General features: G+C 36.4%; 1 protein-coding gene across 1 annotated transcript; it reads left to right on the forward strand.

The window, feature by feature from the left end:
* The first annotated feature begins 382 nt into the window (after positions 1–382).
* On the forward strand, positions 383–20,867 carry LOC121737027 (mushroom body large-type Kenyon cell-specific protein 1-like). The gene is made up of 3 exons (XM_042128551.1): positions 383–468; positions 18,121–18,391; positions 19,965–20,867. Exons 1-3 carry the CDS (start codon positions 454–456, stop codon positions 20,531–20,533), a joined length of 855 nt encoding a protein of 284 aa, XP_041984485.1. The 5' UTR covers positions 383–453; the 3' UTR covers positions 20,534–20,867.
* Positions 20,868–24,279: the final 3,412 nt, after the last annotated feature.

Genomic DNA, 24,279 nt, shown 5'->3' on the forward strand with positions numbered 1-24,279 from the left:
TTACATTTATATAATCATTAACCTGTTTTCATCGACTGCTGACATACATAGTCTTAGCTTACGGGTTTCTTCTAACAGCCCTATAAAATTCACTCGTAACGGTCTTGTAACTTGTTTAAGTATCCTGAAAATCTACATCTTATAATTTATATATACAACTATCTCAATAGGAGCTCTGAGCTCTTGAACACAACTAGCAATCACTCACTAGTCTACAACCATTTCACATATTGCATATTTGATAATTGCGCATATTTATTGCAACCCTTCGTATGCGTTGACATAACAGCGTCCAGGCTGTGGGGGTTGCAACATGGGGTCCGTGCCGCATAACAATATGCGGCTGTTGTAACAGCGCACATTATAAATACAAGTGGCGGCAAGGCGGGGCGTAAGTGCGCGTTCGGCCGCCATTGAGTTTGCGCGGGAAAATACGTTCGGAAAATTCTAGACATGTTCGTTTTGAAGGTCAGTGCTTTTTAAATTTGGAATGGTGTGTTAAGTCTTAACAGTTAAAGAGCATGGATGATATTTTTTTGATTAGTTTAATTATTAATAATGGCTCAAGAAGATCGAAATTTTTTTAAGAACAATGTGTCACTTTACCTGCATGTATATAAATATAACGAACGATAAAAGGTAGCTTTTATGAATAAACGTCTACACAAAGGGTGCCTGTAGTAAAAAAGTAAAAGAAAATAATAATTTCAGGAGATTATAAAAAATTTGATTATAACTTTGTTTTTGCCTCGGATAAAGTATTTTACTTTGTGTTTTTCCTCGAAAAATCAACTTTAATATTTAATTTAATAGACTGAAAGTTTACGATTTACTTTTACGCTACTGTTCAAGAATATCCATTAAAATATTCAGTCTTATTATACTTTCAGAGATTTCAGAAAAGCATCAAAGAATTTCCTGAAAAATGTTCTTTCTGAAAATCTCACGTTTTAAAATATTTTCTGTAATTTAGATCATGTTTATTATTTGCTCGTTTTCATTAATTAAATAAATGTCGTTAATACAATTTCAATTGTCATTTTAACTTCGTTACTCTGAAATTCGTTTAACGAACGATTCTCAAACCAAAAATCGCAATTGATTTACTAAACAATTTAAGCGTTAAAAGATAATAGACAAAAACTAATATTAAATATGGATATTTCACGGATAATGCCTATAATTAAATGACATTATGTAACGTAACAAGATGAGCTTTTTGCCATAGTGTGTAATGATGTGATTGGGTACAGCAAGAGCTGTGGCTGGCGTGGTAGAATGTGATTTAGGTCAGCTATCAAATAGCTATTAACCTTTATTGGCAACCGTTCCAATAATTTTATAAAATAGTGCGTTGTTTATTGGATCTAGTTATGGTATTGTAAACTAAATACTAAGCGTGTTTTACTATTACGATTATCATGTTTGAACGTTTTGTAATTTTTCTTTAAGGTCAGCCTGTATGATTTTTATCAAGTAATACATTACACTTATTTTCTTTTACTGTGTTACTACACTCGCTACTCCCACAAAAACGGTTAAGTCAATTGACTTCTTTGCCATTAATAGTTTTTTTTTAAATTATCTGTTTTAAATAGTTACTGTTGCTTACTGTAGGGACAAGTTACATAATTTAAATAAACTAGAGATCGCCCAATGGTCGAAATTCGACCTCTGTTTCAACGACATTAAGACTACTGCCTATATTTTATAAAAAAATATTGACTTTATCATATTTTTTTTTCAACTCTTGTCTCTGGGACTTAGCTGATCTCAGACTGGCCGTGTAAGCATTGTCTAATAGTATCTAAGATTCAATAAAAAAAAAACTATAATCCATTTTTAATTTGTCACCTTGTTGTCAACAGACTTCAACCATAAATAAAAGAGTATTCGTAATTCGTATGTATAGGCTTGTCACTCAAAAATCTGTCATTTTCCTGGTGTGTGTGTTATAGTGTATGTTATGTTTTATTTGTTAAAAAAATGTATGATAAAAGCATAATTTCAAAATAATATTAGCTCGATGCACTCCTTCACCATATAAACTATAACTGTGCAAAATTTCATTCACCTACGTTTCCCCATTTTTCGTCAAAAGGGATACAAAGTCTTTGGCTCACGTATTAAGAGGATACACCAGGGGCTAGAGAAATGAATAAAAAGTACGTGTAATATCTATAGCTGTCTCGCTTACCTCAAGCCTATACCGCAGAACGCGATAGAGACAACTGCAGAAAATCCAGAAAATCAACGATTCGTTGTCCCCTGATTCCTGCTCCAAAACTTAACCGATTTAAGTACTTTTTTCACTAAAGATTAAAGAAAGGCTTGAGCTGTGTTCCTATGTTTTGCTTTTTTTGTATAATCTAGCCAAATCTGTTTTTTGGACGTTTGAACACAGCGGAAAATCTGGCCATTTTTTTGGGTTTTTGAACGTTCATATCTTATTTAATAATTAAATGATGAAAAAAAAGAAAACATAGGGACATTGTATTAGTGGCCGTAGATATTCAAGAAAAAAATTATAACTTTACTAGCATTATCCAGGGAGGAAACAGGGGACAACGTTTGTATGGAAAAAAGGGCGGTGTGGACTCCTCTTAATCTATACTAATATTATAATTGGGAAGAGTTTGTTTGTTTGTTTAAACGCGCTAATCTCAGGAACTACTAGTCCGATTTGAAAAATTCTTTTACTGTTGGATAGCCCATTTATTGAGGTAGGCTATAGGCTATATTTTATCACGCTAAGTATAAAAGGAGCGAAGAAATAGAGGAAAATGTGAAAAAAACGGGGGAAAATTATTTGAAAGGGCCAATTTGAACGCGCTAATCTCAGGAACTACTTATCCGATTTGAAAAATTCTTTCAATATTAGATAGTCCATTTATCGAGGTAGGCTATAGGCGATATTTTATCACACTAAAACTAATAGGAGCGAAGAAATAGAGGAAAATGAAAAAAATGGGGGAAATTATATGAAAGGGCTTATTTGAACGCGCTAATCTCAGGAACTACTTATACGATTTGAAAAATTCTTTCAATGTTAGATAGCTCAATCATCGAGGTAGGGTATAAACTATATTTTATCACGCTAAGACTAATAGGGACTAAGAAATAGAGAAAAAATGTGGAAAAAACGTGGGAAATTATATGAAAGGGCTTATTTGAACACGCTAATCTTAGGAACTACTGGTCTGATTTAAAAAATTCTTTCAGTGTTAGATAGTTCATTTATCGAGAAAGGCTATAGGCTATATTTTATTACGCTAAGACTAATAAGAGCGAAGAAATAGATGAAAATGTGAAAAAAACGGGGGAAATTATATGGAATTGCTTATTATCTTATAAACTACAGGAGAAATTTTTATGTTATTTGGCAAACATGAAGAATAGACCACGTGAAGGGACATAGGCTATTTTCTGCTGCAAAATGTACGGTTGCGTGAAATTCCTAAATTACGCAAGCGAAGCCGCGCGGACCATCTAGGTATATATAATAAAGTCGTAGGAAAGTCAATTCTGTATTTATACTTAATATTATAAAGCGGAAGAGTTTGAATTACTGAAGCCCACGCGGACGAAGTCGCGGGCAACAGCTAGTATTGAATATTTTTGTACAATAAATAATACTTGGGATGTGATCTACTAAGCTAACGCGGACGAAGTCGCGGGCAACAGCTAGTATATAGATAAAGATATACCTAGTAGAAACTACTCAACGAATATTGGTCAAGAATCAAGTTGTTTCTAGTTGTAACTAGGTATCTTTGCGTGGGCATTTCGTACTATTACTAGGTGATTCAATGCTACACAAATGTCGCAAACATAAACTAGTTCGCATTAACTAAACATTAGCACAATACAGGTTGTTCATAGCATTAATCTAAGCTCTTAGTACTGTACAGTGTATACGTGCTAACTGCACAGGGCTTTCTATGATGTTGTTTAGCTGAAACTCAACCTAACTTAAGGACGCTATCACATTTTTTCACTAATATCAGCGATTTTCAGGTACCATTTTAAAGAATTAGGAGTCACACTGCGAGGATATTTTGGTTTCAAATGAAAGATAATATATTCATCTCCACGTCTACACCATAAAAAAATTATAGCCGCATACAAATTTTTCACATAAATACGTTTTAACCATCACAATAATCGCAAAAGATTAAAAAAAAATGGGGTTTGATTAGGTACCATTATAGCTAAATACACTAAACTAAGGAAAATAAATAAGTACGTATACAAAAAAATGCTGCTTATTTAGTCCCTGTACAAATAGCTAAATATTTTAAGGGCTTTTTCTTTAGGCTAAAGCTAATCGCATCAGTTGAAATGTTTGAAGAGATAAAAGTTTAAAAAAATCACATAAAAATGAAAATATTACGTTAACATACTGACCATTTTTAAAACTTTTTACCGTTTATAGCTTTCTTCAACTGATAAAATTATTTAAAGATCCAAATCAGGAAAATCTCAGGATAAATAGGACAATAATTATGATACTTAATTAAAATAAGGAACTTCGTTCCAAAAATTACTTTTAACTAGTTACCATACATTTTCGGAAGTGATTACACGTAACAATACATAATACGTAATAATTTAACATGGCTTAAAACTTCTTAAGTAAGCTCAATAATAGCGCATTGTCTTATTTACATTGCAATGAAAAGGTTTGACTACAAGTTCTACTAAGACGCGACAAGCGCTATGAAAAGTGTAATAAAATTATTTATTAATTAATTCCAAATTAAACATAACAAGCTATTTTGGGAACTCGTCAAATCAATGACGTCGATCCCGTTTCGATCTAACCTTAAATATTTGTAGCTACACACACTGCCGGACTTAGCACACCAGCGCCCTGGGCGAATTTTTCGCGCCCCTTCTTTTAGGGTTCCGCACCCAAAGGGTAAAAACGGGACCCTATAACCGAGACTTCGATGTCTGTCCGTCTGTCTGTATGTCTGTCTTCAGGCTGTATCTCAAGAACTACTATAGCTAGACTTCTGAAATTTTCACAGATTGTGTTACATATCTGTTACCGCTATAACAACAAATACTAAAAATAAAATAAAATAAATATTCAAGGGGGGCTCCCATACAACAAACACAATTTTTGGTCTAATTTAGCTCTATTATGGTACGGAACTTTCGTGCGCGAGTTCGACTTGCACTTGGCCGATTTTTGTTTGCATTCGGCGCCCTGGGCAATCGCCTAGCGTCGGCGTCCCCTAACGCCGCTACTGGCTAAACATAGCGATGACCGTGTCGAACATGCTTGAAGGCAGGCTTTCAGGGAAGACATGTCTTTGTTTAGTCACAGCCTTCAAGTGTCACAGGTGTAATGCTTAGGTACCTACATAACAGTACAGGTTACTCAATGCTAACTACCAAACTACATGTTGCCCGAACCGCTTTGATTGGCATACTAATGTTGACAATACAATAACAAGACGCGTACATAATATATTACATATCAATTACTCTGACATACATTTGTTACTTGAAGCTGGGGGTGATGTTACAAAACAATGATTTTGAATACGACAATCATAGTATTGCTTTCATTCAACTTCCTTAACGACAGTCATGCAAGTTTTCACTCGAGTGCATCTGTAGAAAGACTATGTTTATCGAGCTGGAGAAATTATTATTTATGCATATTTGTTATCATACGGCTTTACACTTAGGTCGTTATAGATTAAGTTGTTTGGTATTGGCGACAAAAGGGGTCGCTACTCGCTCCCTGGCACAACATTAAGCCCGGCCGCACATTGTCCGAAATTTCAGATCAAACAGTTGAACGTCCGCGCTTTCTCTTACATTTTGTACTGAGCCGAGTGAGCTCGAACTCGCCGGAAGGATATTTCGGATAGTGTGCGGGGTGGCGGTCCGACGAAATTCAACTGTTTCTGATCAGAATTCGGACAATGTGCGGCCGGGCTAAAGTCGCAGGCAACAGTGCCATTGGTATCGCACACGTACAATTCCATACTTTATAAATTACAAAATAAATACGAAATTTGTAATTATTGTTGCTGTCACTTTCTCTGTATTAGATTACTTTGTATATTTTGTAAATACTCGTAGTATTTTAAACGTCCTAAACTCCTAATGCAAGTACAAAGTTTCAGACTGGTTCATTTAATTAATATCGCTAAAAGCCGCGTACAACGCTTTATGAAATATCTGAAAGTGTCACTATTTCGATAGATTAATATACAATAATTTCCCTATTACGTAGCAGCCTACATACCGGTGCCGCATTCCTAACACGTCCTAGTCAACCTGCGCCATGTTGCAATGACAACAAGGCCGATTACTCGCGAAAGCTTTTACCAGAGACAACCACGTGCTGACGCCATACATTATAATTAGCTCTAATTATTGTCTATGGTCAATTGCGGAGGAAATTACGAAATGGCATATGAGTCGGTCTAAATAGATATGGTTTAGTTTGTTCAATGATTTTCTGATGTAATACTTTAGTATTCGCAATCAAAGCTAAACCTAAAACTGCTTGTTTGCTCATTTTTACCAAAAATGCTGAGCGTATTGATACTTATTAAAATCTCCTTAATACTGACTACATAATTATTTAGTAACCTATGTAAATTACTAAGATTACTAAGATTAGTACGCACTTATAATCTTATATCTTTAAACGAGCAATTCTTGTATATATATATATATATATATATATATATATATATATATATATATATATATATATATATATATATATATATATATATATATATATATATATATATATATATATATATATATATATATATATATATATATATATATATATAATTGGAATCTCGGAATCGGCTCCAACGATTTTCATGAAATTTAGTATATAGGGGGTTTCGGGGGCGATAAATCGATCTAGCTAGGAATCATTTCTAGAAAATGTCATTTTCATCGGATACCGAGCAAAGCTCGGTCAAACAGCTAGTGTGCTGTTGTCTACTACAGCTGCAGGCTAGTGTGCCCGTATATATTATGGGATAGTCAGTAAATAAAATAATAGGTTATTTTGCAGCGCCCTCGACACACCCGTCGCCGCGGAGTCTCGGGAGGGAGTGCGCGGGCGGCGGGTGGTTCGGGACCGTTGCGTTTATTGTTAAGTACATCACATCTCTCCTTTTCAACTAATTTTGAAAACATTTTAAAACATCTAACCTTAACCAACTAATCTTAAATTGTAATGTAGGTATACAAGCTAATTTGATTTTATGTAATGAAATATAGCGTTATGCAACAAAATATGATTTTACCAAAACGTCAGTTTACCAAAGCAATCAAATCACAATCTAGTCAATACATGAACACAAAAGTATGAACTTAATTAATAATGCAATTATTTAATCCTAATTAATCAATGACTCATTAATTCCTGAACAGTTGCTATTATCATCGTCCATATCTTCTAAATTATTTCCACTTTCCTTCTCATTTTGAATTTTCCACGTTCCTTCGGTCTTTTTAAGGTGGATAACATTCCTTCTTAATTCCTGTCCAGTCTCATCATTCCTCACCTTAATGTCTCCTCCATTGGCACTGATCACTGTGTGCGGTGTTGGACTAAAGTTTGGTGTCAATTTGTTTTCTTTAATCATATTTTTTACATAGACCTTCTCACCTACATCAATGTCATAATATTTTGCTTTTCTTTTCCGGTCCTCTCTGATTTTCCCCTTTTCTTTCATCATTTTGTCTCTGTCGTGTGTCTCGAAATCTAGATGCCGGCTTTCAACGTCTACAACAGAAGGAATTTTATCTCTAAATTGTCGATTAAAAAACAATTCGGCTGGAGTCCTGCCCGTCGTGCTGTGCGGTGTGCTATTGTACATCATGATGTATTGCAACAGATCCTGCTTCCAGTCAGTCTTTTGGCATTGGCTTATTTTTAACCGCTTCACTATGTCACGGTTTTGCCGTTCGACTTCACCATTCTGCTGTGGCCAATATGGTATAGAATGATAAAGTTTAATGCCAAATTCTGAGCAGAAGGACCTGAACTCTTCGCTTGCAAATTGTCGACCGTTATCTGAAGTCAAACTAACAGGAATACCTAGTCTCGAAAATATTTCTTTTAAAACGCTGATTGTTTCCTGTGATGTTATAGACTTCATGATCTTGACTTCTTTGTAACGGCTATAGTAATCTATAGCCACAAATAAATAGTGTCCACTTGGAAGAGGGCCTAGAAAATCCACAGCTATGTCTACCCACGGTTGAGATGGTAGTTCCCGCCTCTTCATAGGGACAGGGGGGTTTGGGCCCGAGACTAACGTACAGCTTTTGCAACTTTTAACCATATTTTCGGCATCTTTGTCTATTTTAGGCCACCACACCTTAGTCCGCAGTCTCCCTTTCATAGCAACAATGCCTGGGTGACCCTCATGTGCCGATGCAAGAACTTGTTTACGTAATTCCAAGGGTATAACGATTTTATTTCCCCGCAATAAAACGTCATCATTGATCCAGAGTTCATGCTCGAAAAGTTTATAATTGTTGACCTTTGAATCCCAAGTTTTATCCATAAGACCGAACTTCACCAATTGGATTTCGTTATCTTTTTGAGATTCGCAAATTATACTTTCCATCGACACTGCCAGTGGACGGGCCAGCTGTACAATTTGATTGACATGATAGTCATCATCAAAAGGGCATGAATTTTGAATCGAGCATAATCTAGATAAGGGATCGGCTATGTTGTTCTTGCCAGAACAGTAGACAACTTTATAGTTGTACGATTGCAAGCGCAACACCCAGCGTTCTATTCTAGCGCAGGGTTTAGACCGTGGGCCAAATATTACCTCAAGAGGTTTATGGTCAGTGACCAGCTCAAATTCTTTTAGACCATAAAGGTACATGTTGAAATGCTCGATAGCCCAGACCAAAGCCAAAGCCTCCTTCTCCGTCTGGCAGTATCGTTTTTCAACATCTGTTAAACTTTTATGGCCATAAGCGATCACTCTAGGTCCACGTGTGTCATATTGAATTAAAACCGCTCCAAGTCCAACAGGGCTGGCGTCTGCAATAACTTGCGTTCTGTCATGAGGGTCATAAAAACCTAAAGTCAGAAGATTGGTTAGACTTCTTTTTAACTCAGTAAATGCAATTATTTGCTTTTCTTTCCAATATTCCGTAATATCGGCGTGTTTGGAGAGCTTTTGTCTTAAAATTTCACGAATTGGGTCTGTTAGTGTCGCCAAATTAGGGATCCACTTACCTATATAATTCACAAGTCCAAGGAAGCTTTGGATCTCCTCTACAGATTTTGGTTCCCTGAAAGACTCTATGGCTTTTACATATTTATCTAGGGGTTTTATGCCTTCGCAAGACAGTTCATGACCGAGAAATTCTATTTTAGACTGATTAAAAATGCATTTCTTGTCATTAAGTAATACATTGTGTTCTTTTAAAATTTGTAAAACCTTTTTTAATCTAGAATTATGTTCGGTTTTACTGCTTCCAAACACGACGATATCGTCGATAAAATTTATGACGCCTTCACACGGGAGAAGCATCCTTTCCAGTATCTTTTGAAAATGTTCGGGCGCGCATGAAATTCCGAACATCAACCGTTTATAACGAAATAACCCTTTGCTAGTAATGAATGTCGTAATGTCTCGACAATCTTCTCTAATTTCCACTTGGTGGAATGCCTCCTTAATATCTAGTTTAGAGTAGACACGCGCTTTTCTCAGCTTCGGTAGCAATTGTGTCATAGTAGGTAAAGGATGGTTCTCCCGCATAATAGATTTGTTTGCACACCTCATGTCGACGCAAATTCTTACATCGCCGTCACCTTTTAATATCGGTACAAGCGGGGAAACCCAGCTTGCAGCTTTATCAACCGGTTCAATTATATCGTTTTTTACTAACTGATCAATTTTGTTGTTAATCTTGTCTTCGAGCGGGATGGGAACCCTTCTATATGGTTGGCAAATAGGAGTCACAGATTTATCTATCGCAATTTCTAATTGAACGTCTTTGAATTTGGGGAAAATATTTGATTTTGTGCCTAAGGAATTTAAAGAATTCATACTCACTCCTAATTTAAGGACGTTAAGCTTCATTGCCGTCACTTTGCCCAGCAGATTGCGAGTACCATTTTTGATCACGTAGAACTTGGCAGATTGCTGCTCCGGTCCTACAGTGATTGATGCTTCAAATGAGCCTAGTACCTCAAGAGGATCCTTGGATCCATATGCCATGAAAACTTGGTCTGAACCTTTTTCTTGATTGGTAGTAACAATTGAGTTTGATTTTAAATATTGCCACGTCTTTTCATCTATTATGTTAGTCTTACTGCCCGAGTCGATAAGCATGTTGACGTTAACCCCACCAACTTGACATGCTATTTCTGCATCATCGTCAATGTGAAATATGTAGTTGATGCTTGGTTGAGCTGACTTATTGGCATCATGGGCCTGTTGAGATTTTGATTGTGTATGTGGTTGCTCAACATTTGGTTTAAACTTTTTTGCATTATTTTGTTTGCTCGTATTTAGAGTTGCTTTTCGTTTATCATACCTTGTACGACATTGGATTTTAAAGTGTCCTTTAAAACCACACTTTGTGCAAATTTTGTCTTTCGCAACACATTTATCATAGTCACTATCGTGATAGACACTCCCACATCTAGTACACCGCATATTATTGTTGCTTGTCTTAGTCCCAATTTTATTGACAGCAATATTTTGATTTCCTTGAAATCCTTTCAACTGTCTTTCGACAGTCTCGATTGAGTTTGCTTCCACTATAATTTTGTCTATTGTGACCGTATCCCCTAGAGTTAGAATTTTTTTTCTAAGATCAGAAGAGCTACATTTCTCAACTATCTGGTCGATCAAGTCGTCGTCTTTTCGCGCGAAGTTACATTTGGAGCTTTGATTACGCAAACGAACTAAAAACCTCTCAAACTTTTCGTCAGGCTCTTGCTTCATAAGTCTAAATATATGCCTTTCGTATAAAAAACTTTGTTTTGGCGCGAAATATCCATTTAATTTTTCGATCGCGATTTTAAAAACGTCAACTGATGTCTCCTCCGACTCTTCAACGTGCGCCCCGGGAATGTTATAATATATTTCTTGTAATGCGAGTCCGCCGGTATGTAAAAGGATCGCTCGTTTTTTCTTTGGATCATCTATTCCAGTAGCCAATAAGTAAATGTCTAAAGCGCGTTTCCACTTTTCCCATCTGTGACCTAGCGAGCTTGAATCGCCGTCGCAATCAAATTGTTCTAAAACCGGTAGTTGGGACATATCAGTACGCGTACGATCTGTAAGTATAGAAAACTTGTTCTAGTACGAAAGGTAACTAAACAATTAAACGTTTATTTTGAATATTTATCGCTGATTCTGAATCTTTAAAGTGGAAGCAAACTAATTATAAAAATTGGGACTACCTAATTGCATAGAAATCACATTTTAAATGCATTATCACATTAAAATGTACGTCTATGTAAACTTGATGAGATTTTACTCATTAGACAATTGTACGGTGTACTTTACTCGGCCGGGTTGCCAAAATATTACAACCCGACTAGGCTAATATATACAGGCACGACTTTATTGTATGCATGGTCAGGTATTTTCACAATAATTATAAGAAGACTAGATTTCCCGGTGAATTTCGTGTCACTTATAAACCTCCCCTGGTCTTCCACGATCATTTTAAGACTAAAACTAGCCAAATCGGTCCAGTCGTTATCGAGTTATAGCGTTACTAACACAATTGAAAATCTATTTTTATATGCATAAATTTAAAGATGCAAGTACACAATTAACAAGTAACGGGTAATAATAAGAAATTCATATTACTAATAAGAAGTAATTATTATACGTATTAGCGACATGAACGCCACATTATAATACGTATACTTGGACGCAGAACAACACAGTGTTTGTCCTTCGCGGGAATCTGATCCACAACAATGCGATATTGTAAACATTTACTACGATATCAGGCCAAGACTCACTTCGGGTCACTGAGCCAGCGCAGTAAGTAAGTAGGTACTACGTAGTTAATAAATTGTTACCATGACCATGCATATGGAACCCCTTTACTAGGTATATATTAGCAACACATTTGCGACTACGTTAACTCATGAACCCTTAGCTATCAGAACGATTTTGTTTACGATTCCGTTAAAATGAATCAAAATATGTATTGTAAACAAAATTATGGTACTGAACTAAGTAATTAATGTCCCCGTAATTAGGTCATATGTTTTCCCCCTTTTGAAAATGAAATGTGTGATAGTATTGTGTAACCCTTTGTCTGATAGCTTCGGGATATTTTGTAGTCGTATAATATAAAAATTCACTTACGTTCTTTTCCTCGTCGCCAGTTTGTGCTGTTGTCTACTACAGCTGCAGGCTAGTGTGCCCGTATATATTATGGGATAGTCAGTAAATAAAATAATAGGTTATTTTGCAGCGCCCTCGACACACCCGTCGCCGCGGAGTCTCGGGAGGGAGTGCGCGGGCGGCGGGTGGTTCGGGACCGTTGCGTTTATTGTTAAGTACATCACAGCTAGTATTATTATTATGAGAAACAGGTCATACTATTTCTAGTAATTATGTCCATAAAGTTACAAATCATTAAAAGAGTGTCATTTGATCTCATCAAAGTTTAAATATGTGATTATTAAGTAACCACAACTGTAATTTGACTGCGTTATTGAGGATATATATACGAGTATATCTGATATTAAACAAGACGAACATCCGCTGTTGAAATAAACTCTATGAAGTCATCAGTTTGAAGAATTTTGTAATCGATTTTATGATAGGTTTGGACTGAGTTTTCTTTTCAAGGACGTACACTTTTACCTCTAATTTGGAAATATCAATATTATGATCGGTTTATCGCGAGATACAATTATGAAATATTAACTTTGAGTTCTTTAACTCGACGCATTCAATCTGTCGTACCAATGCAATGGGTGGAGCCGCTGGCCGCTGCAAGTTAATATTTTTAACACAGTTTTTTATATGGTTTACCGTAATTTAGTTTGAACCTACGAATAAAAAAAAACTAAGGAAACGTAACTCCCATACTTGGTTCCTTTTCGCACACTACAATATATTTATACGTGGGAGAGCCATGCTTCGGCACGAATGGGCCGTCTCGACCGGATAAATACCATGTTCTCACAGAAAGCCGGCGTGAAACAGCGCTTGCGCTGTGTTTCGCCGAGTGAGTGAGTTTACCGGAGGCCCAATCCCCTAACCCCTACCCTATTCCCTTCCCTACCCTCCCCTATTACCCTATTCCCTCTTAAAAGGCCGGCAACGCACTTGCAGCTCTTCTGATGCTGCGGGTGTCCATGGGCGACGGAAGTTGCTTTCCATCAGGTGACCCGTTTGCTCGTTTGCCCCCTTATTTCATAAAAAAAAAAAATCTACGAAACACAATCACGAAATATTAAATAAAACCGTTGACAATAATTGTTACTTGTATTAAGACACAAAATTGTGTCACATTTTGTAGCCTCTTGGTGGAATTTTTTGACGGAGTTACTCTTCCTTAGTTTTTATTATTCGTAGGTTTGAACTAAATACAGATAAAGTACATATTATTCGTATTATATAACTCTTGGACAATTACATCACATCATTCAGTAAGTATACAACTTATAAAGATCAATTTCACTCCTGTTAGTATTCATAAGGCTGTGTCCACAACTTCAATTTGATACGACGATCGCAAACATAATGCCCTCCATAAAATATTAATAGTCTAAATGGCTCGGTTAAAATTATAATAGCGTACATACTTGTACTTATGTACTTCCGATAAAGTCATTTCCCGGTAATTTGACCTTATTGTGCTCAGTAAACTAGATGAGCAAGTTACATCAATAAAAATATTATGTTACGTTACGTTATGTCATTTAATGATAGCAATAAACCTTTTCACTTTGTTAAAATTAAGTGTGATTAATTAGTGTTGTTAATCTCAATTAAACATAAAGAGGCCAAACAAAGCCAAACCCACGAGTATTTTCATTCATATTAAATGACACTAGGTATAGAATGTAAACTTTAAATGGGACTATCTTCAAGTATATTTTTATAACTTCTATTATAGGTTTCAATTAATTTTGATGATAATGTTAATAAAACTCAATATGGGCTATTATAAATACTAGAGATCGCCCAGTGGTTGAAATTCGACCTTACTTGCAACGACATTAGGACTACTACGGTCTATATTTTGTAAAAAAATGTTGACTTTATCATACTTTTTTTCAACTCTTGTCTCTGGGACTCAGCTGCTGATCTCGGACTGGCCGCGTAAGCATTGTCTAATAGTATCTTTCAATAAAAAACAATACTTAATCCATTTTCAAAATTTGTCACTTTGTTGTCAACAGACTTCAACCATAAATAAAAGAGTATAATTCGTATGTATAGGCTTGTCACTCAAAAATCTGTCATTTTTCCTAGTGTGTGTGTTGTAGTGTGAGTAATGTTTTATTTGTTAAAAAAATGTATGATAAAAGCATAATTTCAAAATAATATTAGCTCGATGCACTCCTTCACCATATAAACTATAACTGTGCAAAATTTTATTCACCTACGTTTCCCCATTTTTCGTCAAAAGGGATACAAAGTTTTTCGCTCACGTATTAATATATAGATACCAATTTAAATGTCACGTCCGCGCTATAGAGATACAATGACACTTTAACCATTGGTATGTTACTAAAATTTGTGCATTACTTAAAATGGACCATAACTACCACGAAATGAGCTCCGTGATAACTACGAAGTACGCAGCTATAATATGCTTAGGTATTGCAATTATACTAGTCTAGTCTAAAATCAGTCGTAAACACGATTATATTCCATTGTATGGCTACTACGATGTGTGATTGTGAACAGGTTTCATACACGCTTTCGGTCCAAGTTCAAGTTTAGCTTTCGACCTGGATTCGACTGCCGCCCAAGGCCGCATATCATACATTCATTATAACCAGGAAGTCTATATTATTTAATTAAATTTTAAAATTAATTAGAAGACCTCTATTATAGAGATAGAGAAAATTATTTATCTTCTCATTTCAATAAATCGGTTAACCGATTTAATTTTGCGAAAGGAACCATGCACCATGTTTTGCGAAAGGAACCATGCACCATGTTTTGCGTAAGGAACCATGCAATCAGAGTGTGTGCGTCATTTTAATTCATGATGCAGTACCTACCTCGGAATTTTTTATTTGAAAAGCCATCTTAGGCTCTTGGGTGCGAAAGAAATATACATTCATATTCCATTCACTTTCTTTCGTAATTAGGCACAAAACAAATACCTGTACAGTGTACACCAGGGCTTTTCAAACTTATTTGTACTGTGACGCCCTTGGGACTTTGCCATTTCTTTAGGACGCCCCTCAACCCAGCCCCCAGAAATACTTTAATTTTAGAACCAGCCGACATAGGTTATCATACTTATAAACACTATTTGGATATTTATATTTTTATTAGGAAATTATGACCAAATCAAAACATAAGCATAAAAATTTGAAGAGATATTTATGAAAGATATTAAAGCCAGCAAGGCTGGCTAAGGTGAAGGCTGCGCTTGCTTTTCTGAGCATAGCTTCTGAAACCGGGGATTTAGACTGCCCGGGAATCCCGGGATGTATCATTTCACATATCACTGGATTTGGTTGTGTTGAAATGCGACGCCCCTGGGACAGTGTCGCGACGCCCCGGGGCGTCGCGATGCACAGTTTGGGAAGCCCTGGTGTACACTAAAATATTAAGGATTTTAAAGATTAAATCAAAGTAACACTATTATATTATTCTATCTGAAAGCTCTTAGTAGCTTTGTTGGCTGACAATAAATACTTCAAGATCTTGCAATCATAAAATCATATTGTGGAAATTCTAACTGCCTTGTACAATTTACTATTGCAAGATCTAACACTAGAAAAGTGAGCGCTTTAGGCATTTCGATAACCGGATAATATAAACGGATCCAGAGCCTTTGGTCAAAATGCATTCGATAGTTGCAACAGCAAAGTAAAAAATATAAAATGCACAGGGTATTTAGCCGAAACTTTTTCGTTTTCGTTTCGTTATAGAATCGCCGATCAAAATGTATGGAATTGACTTAAGACGAGTCGAACGTCAATGTCATATTAACGAACGCTTATGTCAATTCCATACACTTTCATCGGCGATTTTTAGCGAAGCGAAAACGAAAAGATTTTGGCTCACCCCCCTGGTTTTTACAATATGCAATATTCTTTGGCTTCTTAAAAAATTTATTAATAACATGAATTAATTGATTTTAATTTTTACGGTATATAGTTTAAACTTTTTGGGACGTCTTGAGTAATTTGCTGATTGCTATATAATATGATATAGAATGCTATATGCCTTACCGTGAGGTCTCTTTTTAACCGACTTCCCAAAAACGAGGAGGTTATAATATGTTCGGCTATGGATATTTTTTTAAAATTATATTACTAGCTGTTGCCCGCGACTTCGTCTGCGTGGACTTCAGTTTATAGTTGTTCCCGTACATCGATTGAGTCGCTTAAGCGCAAATCAGAAAGGTATAATATTGTGTGGGAACCGCACATTGTTCCGGGACAAAAAACATTCCTTGTCCCAGATTCAAATTAGTATCTCCAATCTCCATGCCAAATTTCATCAAAATAGTTAAAATAGTTTAGGCGAATCATAAAAGTTTATTGTGCGGGAACCGTATATTTTCCGGGATAAAAGTATCCCTTGTCCTTTCCCGAGAGTGAAATTTCCAAAAAAATACCAAATTTCAGCAAAATGGGTCCAGCCGTTTACGAGTGATGTCGTGCCCACGCGAAATATAACGTTCCGCGCAGCTTCGCCCGCCCGCTATAACGACTTGTAAATTATATGAGAACACGATTTTGTAGTATGTGTGACTGATAAGAGACGGGTCGAATCAAACTAGCTTTCATAATGTTGCATTAAATTAGTGCTATTTGGGTACAGGATAAATCGACTGTTTATTAAACTGGGTCGAAATTTTCCGTTTACTTGACCTTTCTGGAGGCATTTGAGCCAAAACTTTAAGGCGATTCGATACTGAATATACAGTTGGTCAATATTTGGTATGACTCAAAATATTATTAAGGGTCTTATTAAACAAGTTCTCTAACGAGTAGTGCACTTGGGTACCACTTTCTATATATTCTGTCTTTTACGGGAGCAACCGACAAGCCCGCCTAGACAAGTGGCAAAACGCTAACGCTAGCGCTAACGCTAACGCTACAAAATGTATGGATTTGACATTAGTATTCGCTAGCGAAGCGATGACTTATGTCAAATCGCATACATTTTGTAGCGTTAGCGCTAGCGTTAGCGTTAGCGTTTTGCCACTTGTCTAGAGGGGCTGGGCATCGCCAGCCGATGGCGCAGGGCAAATTGACTTTACCTACTACAATTCATACTTTTCTCATTCTCTACGAATGAGAAAAGTAGATATGAATTGTAGGTAAAGTCGACATACAGATATGAAGGTTTTCACTTGTACTACGAGCCTTACATCTACAGCGATTGTAAAAACAGTATCTTAGTACAATAAAAAACTTGTACTTAAATAAGTTATAATAACATTGTATTTTTTTAATTATCAGATTTTAATTTATAGTGGTCGTTGTTACCACAGAATAGATAATAGTTGGCATTACTTATATTTGGCAACTTTTTTAGAATCTCTAGGGGGGGGCAGCTGCCCCTCTTTGCCCCCCCTTGGCGACGCCTTTGGCAACCGAAACCTTGAAAGTTAAGCTATCACATTTTTACTCATTGGCCTGTCACTCCCTTAACTTCTGTGAGCCAGGGGGTGAGCCCAAGATCTTTTATTTATCGTTTCTTTATAGAATCGCCCACAGATCTAGCACGGTTTGCTCTGCGCTTACGAATCGCCGATACAAAGTCATATTATTAACGATCGATTATGATAATGCCATATTACATTTTCATTGGCGATTCTACAACGAAGCGGTAACGAAAAAGTCCTGGCTAAATGGTTCGACAGTGATCAGGTGACGACTCCCTCTCAATTATTAATTTCTATTTCCAGGCGTTGGTGCTCAGCGCTGTGTGCGCCTGCGTTTACTCTCAGGGGTACGACAGACCCAACACTACCCCGGTGCCCATCCTCAAGCAGATCAACAAGCAAAACGACGACGGCTCCTACAGCTTCGGCTACGAGGCCGCCGACGGCTCCTTCAAGATCGAGACCAAGTACCCGAACGGGGACGTCGCCGGCAAATACGGATACGTTGACGCCGACGGCAAAGTGCGAGAGGTGTCCTACGGCGCGAGCAGCCAGCGAGGATTTGAGCCACAAGGTACTAAAGTTATAGAGATTGTGACCTAATAGCTGTCTAAACATATTTTTAGAAAGTTTGTAGTCATTACGCTCTAATTCCTAATTACTCAAACTTGTTCTATCGTTATAATTATATATGACTTTAATTCTAAGAAAGAACTTTGACGAACCTTATAAATGCTACAAATATTTGCTATCACATTATTTTTGAATAATAAAACTTTTAGTAAACGATATTATACTCGTTTGCAAGCCAATTTGTGCTTTTAATATATTATTGTCCTTGACTAGATCTAGTACTGGAGAGTGGCATTTGCTTAATGATTACTCAGTTTCCGCTGTAGTTAACGAAAAAAATCTAAATCTAAACATTCCTCACAAAAAACGTAAGTTATAAATACTCAAAGCCATGTGTTTAAGGAGTGAGCACACTGAGACGGGCCGTGCCGGGGCTCAGCGTGCCGGGGCTCATCGCAAAAATCCGCCTCTATACAATTTGTATGGAAGCGGATGCGCGCATCGCACACTGTGTCGGGGCGCAGCGGATTTCCGCTTCCATACAAATTGTATGGAGGCGGATTTTTGCGATGAGCCCCGGTACGCTGAGCCCCGGCACGGCCCGTCTCAGTGTGCTCACTCCTTTAGTGAACGATCTTGACCGAGGCGTGTTAACAAGTAACAACCAGGTCGGGTTACAACAACCATTTAACATAGTCAATACCCAATACAGAACATCTGATTTGCTCTAATTGCCATGACTTTTGTTAGTACTCTTTTGTATACGGTATCATGTTTCATGGTAAATGGTAACGAACTGAATCCTTGACAAGTATTGGAAAGAAAATGCTGACGAATCTAATCATGTTTGTAATAGTAAACAGACTATGGCAAAGCTTGAAGGAATGCCTATGATAGCTTCATGGCGGTTTATCAGGTGTTTTAAAACTCTAGTTTTAATCAAGTTAAAATCTAGTTTCAATAAGTCAGATGCCAGAAGATTTTGTAATAACGATAAAACTAACATAAAATATTATAAACTGTAAAATTTACGTAGATTTGTTATAGTTTTTAATAAATTAAACAGAACAGCTAATTACTAATAATCAGGTACAAAATACAGATAAAGTCATTTAAGGGCAGTTAAAACGTTCACTATACTGTGAAGTATGTAAAATACCCTGCAATAACTAGCAAGATATGAATCATGAAGTTAATATTTCTTAAGCGTTAGTACTCATAGTCAGAGTGCAGAGTTCCGGTGGGTGGTCATGTAGGGGCGTGACGTAACACATTCGATGACAACCTTCACGGTCTAGTTGTATGCAACGACTATACCTACTATGTGAATGAAATTCTTATTGATTATACGTCAAATAGATTCAAGATTTACGTAGATTTTTTATTACATAAACTTACAGGATACGAATTCAAAAAAATTTGTTTGGGCCTGATTCACTATGACTAGAGCTAATGTTACGTATCTTTGAACAAGTAATAAAAATCCACTCCTAGACTATAATGCACTCATGCCCAAATACCTATTAGTTATGCTTCTTTCACTTATGTGCTTACAAATTCTTCGTGTTTTTCAGGAACCGGAATAATGGTGCCACCACCCACCCTCAACGATCCCAAGACGAACGCTCTCACCGACGGCCAAGAGGACGACGGACAGTACAGAGAGGATCCCAGGATATACGAGGACTCCAAATACAACGGCAGAACCGGCGCTCGACCCTCCAGCTCCTTCAACTTCAAGCAGCCTGCAGCCAGACAGCAGTTCCAGTCCTCCGACTTCCAGACCCAGGACTACCAACCGCAGGCGCCCGCTTACCAGCCCAGACCTCAATACCAGCAGACTTACCAGCCCGCCCCGCAGAAGTCCCTGTTCACTCAGAGCAACCTGTTCGACCAGGCTCCCCAGCAGTTCAGCCAGCCCCAGCAGCCGCGATTCAACCAGGACTTCAGACCCCAGAGCCAGATCTACCACCAGCAGCCGCAGTTCTCCTACCAGTCGTACACGCCGCAGCAGCAGTACCAAAACTACCAGCCCCAGCCCCAGACTTACCAGAACAACCTGGACTTCAACCCCTTCGCTGGTCACCCCGCTCAGAACTTCGATCCTAGCACCGGCTCCTACTCTATCAACTTCACCGGTTAGGTTATTAATTATTGTAACTTAATTATAATCTTATCTCAGCATATTTCGTAAGCAGTTTCGTGCACTACAGTTGTAAATTGCTCATGAAGTAAGGTTATTTCTGTTAAAATTTCAATGTTTGGCGGAGGTCAAATTGTTAGGAAAAATGAGGAAACAACAAATATGTATTTCACACTGTCTGCAACATATTAAATGAAATAAATCTGTAATGTAAATACAAGCAATAATTGCAAAAGTATAATTTTCGTAGCATTTGTTATGTAAGGTATACCGTATACAATATACATTCTGTAAATATAACTAGTCAGAATATTCAACATAATGTAATTTTGTAGCTTTATTTAAATTATTTTGTGTAATTTAGTTTTAATATTTTTACGTGTTTATATTAAGTTTTATTTTCCAGCGGGTACAATAAATCAAATAATTATAGTATATTTTACTAAACACTACAATTTCTATATAGGTACTTAATATCGTCATGATAGACAGATTTTTTATTTACAAGTATATGATTAAATCGTATCTTCTCTATTCTACACACTATTTATTTTAAAAACTGTAATCTACTTGACTTTAAACATTATAATTTACTTTCTTTGTTTCTGCGCTTAGGTAGGTATATGTATATTACTAATTCTCTCGCAAAATATGGAAATAATTCGATTTCATTACATTTTCGTTGAAGTTAAGATAATTTTAACATTATAAATTAATTATTATCAATATGGCACGTATAATAATTATAAAAAACTTGAAAATTAGTCTGCATATTTCTTATACAACTAAAGAGAATTTTAGGAAGTAGTGGTGTCTTATTACTATTTTTTTATATAGTATAATAATAATATATATTATATAGTATTATTTTATTTTAAAGTAAGTATATGAAATTGTATTCAATATCTAAGTAATTTTTATTGATCTATACTCCATAAAGGGTAGGTAATGTCGAGTTTACTATGATAAGTCCCAAGATGTACAATGTAATTCTAGGATTTTTGTAACTATGATTTTTTTATTTGTTACAATAACTGTAATAAAGAATAGCAAAATAATAAAATTTTATTACCCTTTTAATAGAAATTATTATAAGTACTTACTAAAAAGACTAAAAAATAATGATTTCTCAAATATATAAATGGAAAGATACTAAAACAACAAGTTTCTTAGAGTTAAAAATTAAACTTATGATTGTTACCTATTTCTGTTATAATTATTAGATAATTATAATATCTTGCCTTAAAAATGAAAATAGTTGTATTATGGTTACTAGCATCCATAAATTAATACGCGAGAGAAAAACTTTGTATCCCTTTTGACGAAAAATGGGGAAACGTAGATGAATGAAATTTTGCACAGTTATATTATTACACATACACTAGGAAAGATGACAGATTTTTGAGTGACAAGCCCCATACATACGAATTTATTTATGGTTGAAGTCTGTTGACTTTGACAACAAGGTGACAAATTGAAAAATGCATTATAGTTTTTTTATTGAATCTGAGATACGAGATGCTATTACCCAGGACGCGCACTAGCGACCAGGCCGCAGAGGCCAGGCCGCGGCGGCCATCAAAAGTATGGTGTGGCCGCAGGTCGCGTTGTTGCCAAGTGCGCGTCGTCTATGACGAAGGTATGTATCTCGATGGCCGCCGCGACCTGACCGCCGCGGCTTGGCCGCTAGTGCGCGCCCGGGCTTAGACAATGCTTACACATGGCGTACACGGCCAGTCTGAGATCAGCTGAGTCCCAGAGACAGGAGTTGAAAGAAAATATTATGATAAAGTCAATATTTTTGAAGTGAAAACTTCTTTAGCGGCGTTGAGCACTTTTGTGGGATGGGTAAAAACTGTGAAACTCGCGTTAGATTCTCGTGCTGATCGAAAAACCGTAAGACGGTTGGAGAGTAGTGTTGTAACATCGAAATCGATTAATCGAACAATCGATTGTTTTTTTCGATTGTCGATATTTTTTAATCGATTGTAAGGGTTTCGATTAATTAAAAAAGTCGATTTTTTAAAAATCGATTTTCATAAAACATGGGTTAAAAATTTAATGGAAACCATTACTTTTTTTTTTTACTTCTGCCGGCACTCCCGGAGTGCAACCCGTCTTTTTTTTACGAAATATAGGTAGTAGTCCTAAAATGTCGTTGAAACTAAGGTCGAATTTCGACCATTGGGCGATATCTAGTTGTTTTAATTTTATTAAACATTTAATAGCAAATCGTCGAGTTGTATATTTGCTTTAGAACGTAACAAGCAACAAACGCGTTCGTGCACTAAGAAGATAGTAGAGCAAACATTTTGTTGAGAATAAAAATATATCAAGGTAAATTATTATTTATCTGTACTAGAAAATGGTAATCTTAAATCTTTTAATACCTACGATGGTGAAAGTACATTATGATGCCATCAACTGAATATGAACCTCCTACTTTAAAGCTTGCAGGCGTAAGATATGGTGCTGAACTGATTATCACTTACATCTTGAATTATATATTTTATAGACAACGTAATAAACGTATTACGTTTATATCGTTTGATCTTATTGAAAGTGGGAACAAGTACTAAAGAAAGAAATATTACACTCGTTGATTGTTATAATATTCAGGGTACCACACCGGCCATTTTGATAGATTTCAGTGACCTTTTACAAGTTTTAGCTTTACGGACATAGTTGTAATCTATATATTAATACGTGAGAAAAAAACTTTGTAACCCTTTTTACGAAAAATGGGGAAACGTAGGTGCATGAAATTTCGCACAGTTTAAATAGGCCTCTTGGATATCGTTGCTAAGCTACGGCAACGCCGCGGGTCGGTTGACGGCGGAAACTCACGGGCGCCTTTCTCATATGATTCTCATACAAGTCACTGCACTTTTTTGGTAATTGTTTATACTTTTTAGCACAATAAAAAGTAATGAGCCAAATTATTATTGATTGTGGACTTCAAAATATTTCCGCAGACTTTTTCCGCGGAAAATCAGTACTTATCGAAAGCTATATTTACTTAAATATACACGATCATGAAATATTCTTTCAAATTCATTGAATATGATTTTTTACTTTGTATTTATTTATTTGTAAGATCATCTTCTTAGTTATTACTTATTAATAAAAACAGGTTGTTTACTAGAGTACTGAGGCAAGAACCGACGCTGCTTAGGGACAGCGTAGGAAATACGCTCAACCCGCAGCAATCAGCGGACCTTCTCGCAAGCACATTTTACCCTGAGGACTCTGTGGAAACCGACCAAGAACACCATAAAAGGCTCAGAAACATCATGGTCAAGTCAGATCCGGAGAAAATTGAAGGCCTGTCTGACGACGATCCACCTTTCACGATGCCGGAGCTGGAAATGATATAGAGCACAAACTAATTCTAAAGCAATCATGTTCATGAAGTTTTCGAAATCCATGATGATGGAGAACGAATCATCCGTGTAAAAGTAATACCATATACCAGAGTAGGTAATCGACTGTACGGCGTGAAGAGTGGAGCTATGTATCGAATAATCTAAACAAATATATTTTCAGCAACTTTTCAACCATACATGCAAAAAAAAATGGTAAATGCAGATGTATTTCATTATCAAAGAAATTTTTCTTTGAATTTTATGATTAACATGCAATATAACAAATTTACTAGATGACGCCCACAACTCCGTTGTGCCATAACTCTTGCACAACGGAGTAACCGCGCGGGATTCGCATTTTCCCGAGACAAAAAGTATCCT

This window comes from Aricia agestis, chromosome 2 (genome assembly GCF_905147365.1).
Source record: "Aricia agestis chromosome 2, ilAriAges1.1, whole genome shotgun sequence".
Lineage (NCBI taxonomy): Eukaryota > Metazoa > Arthropoda > Insecta > Lepidoptera > Lycaenidae > Aricia > Aricia agestis.

Bases quoted from the DNA above. Each gene is read 5' to 3' on its own strand.
- LOC121737027 (XM_042128551.1), top strand. The intron at 18,392-19,964 runs GTACTAAAGTTA...CGTGTTTTTCAG, and splicing joins GCGAGGATTTGAGCCACAAG to GAACCGGAATAATGGTGCCA.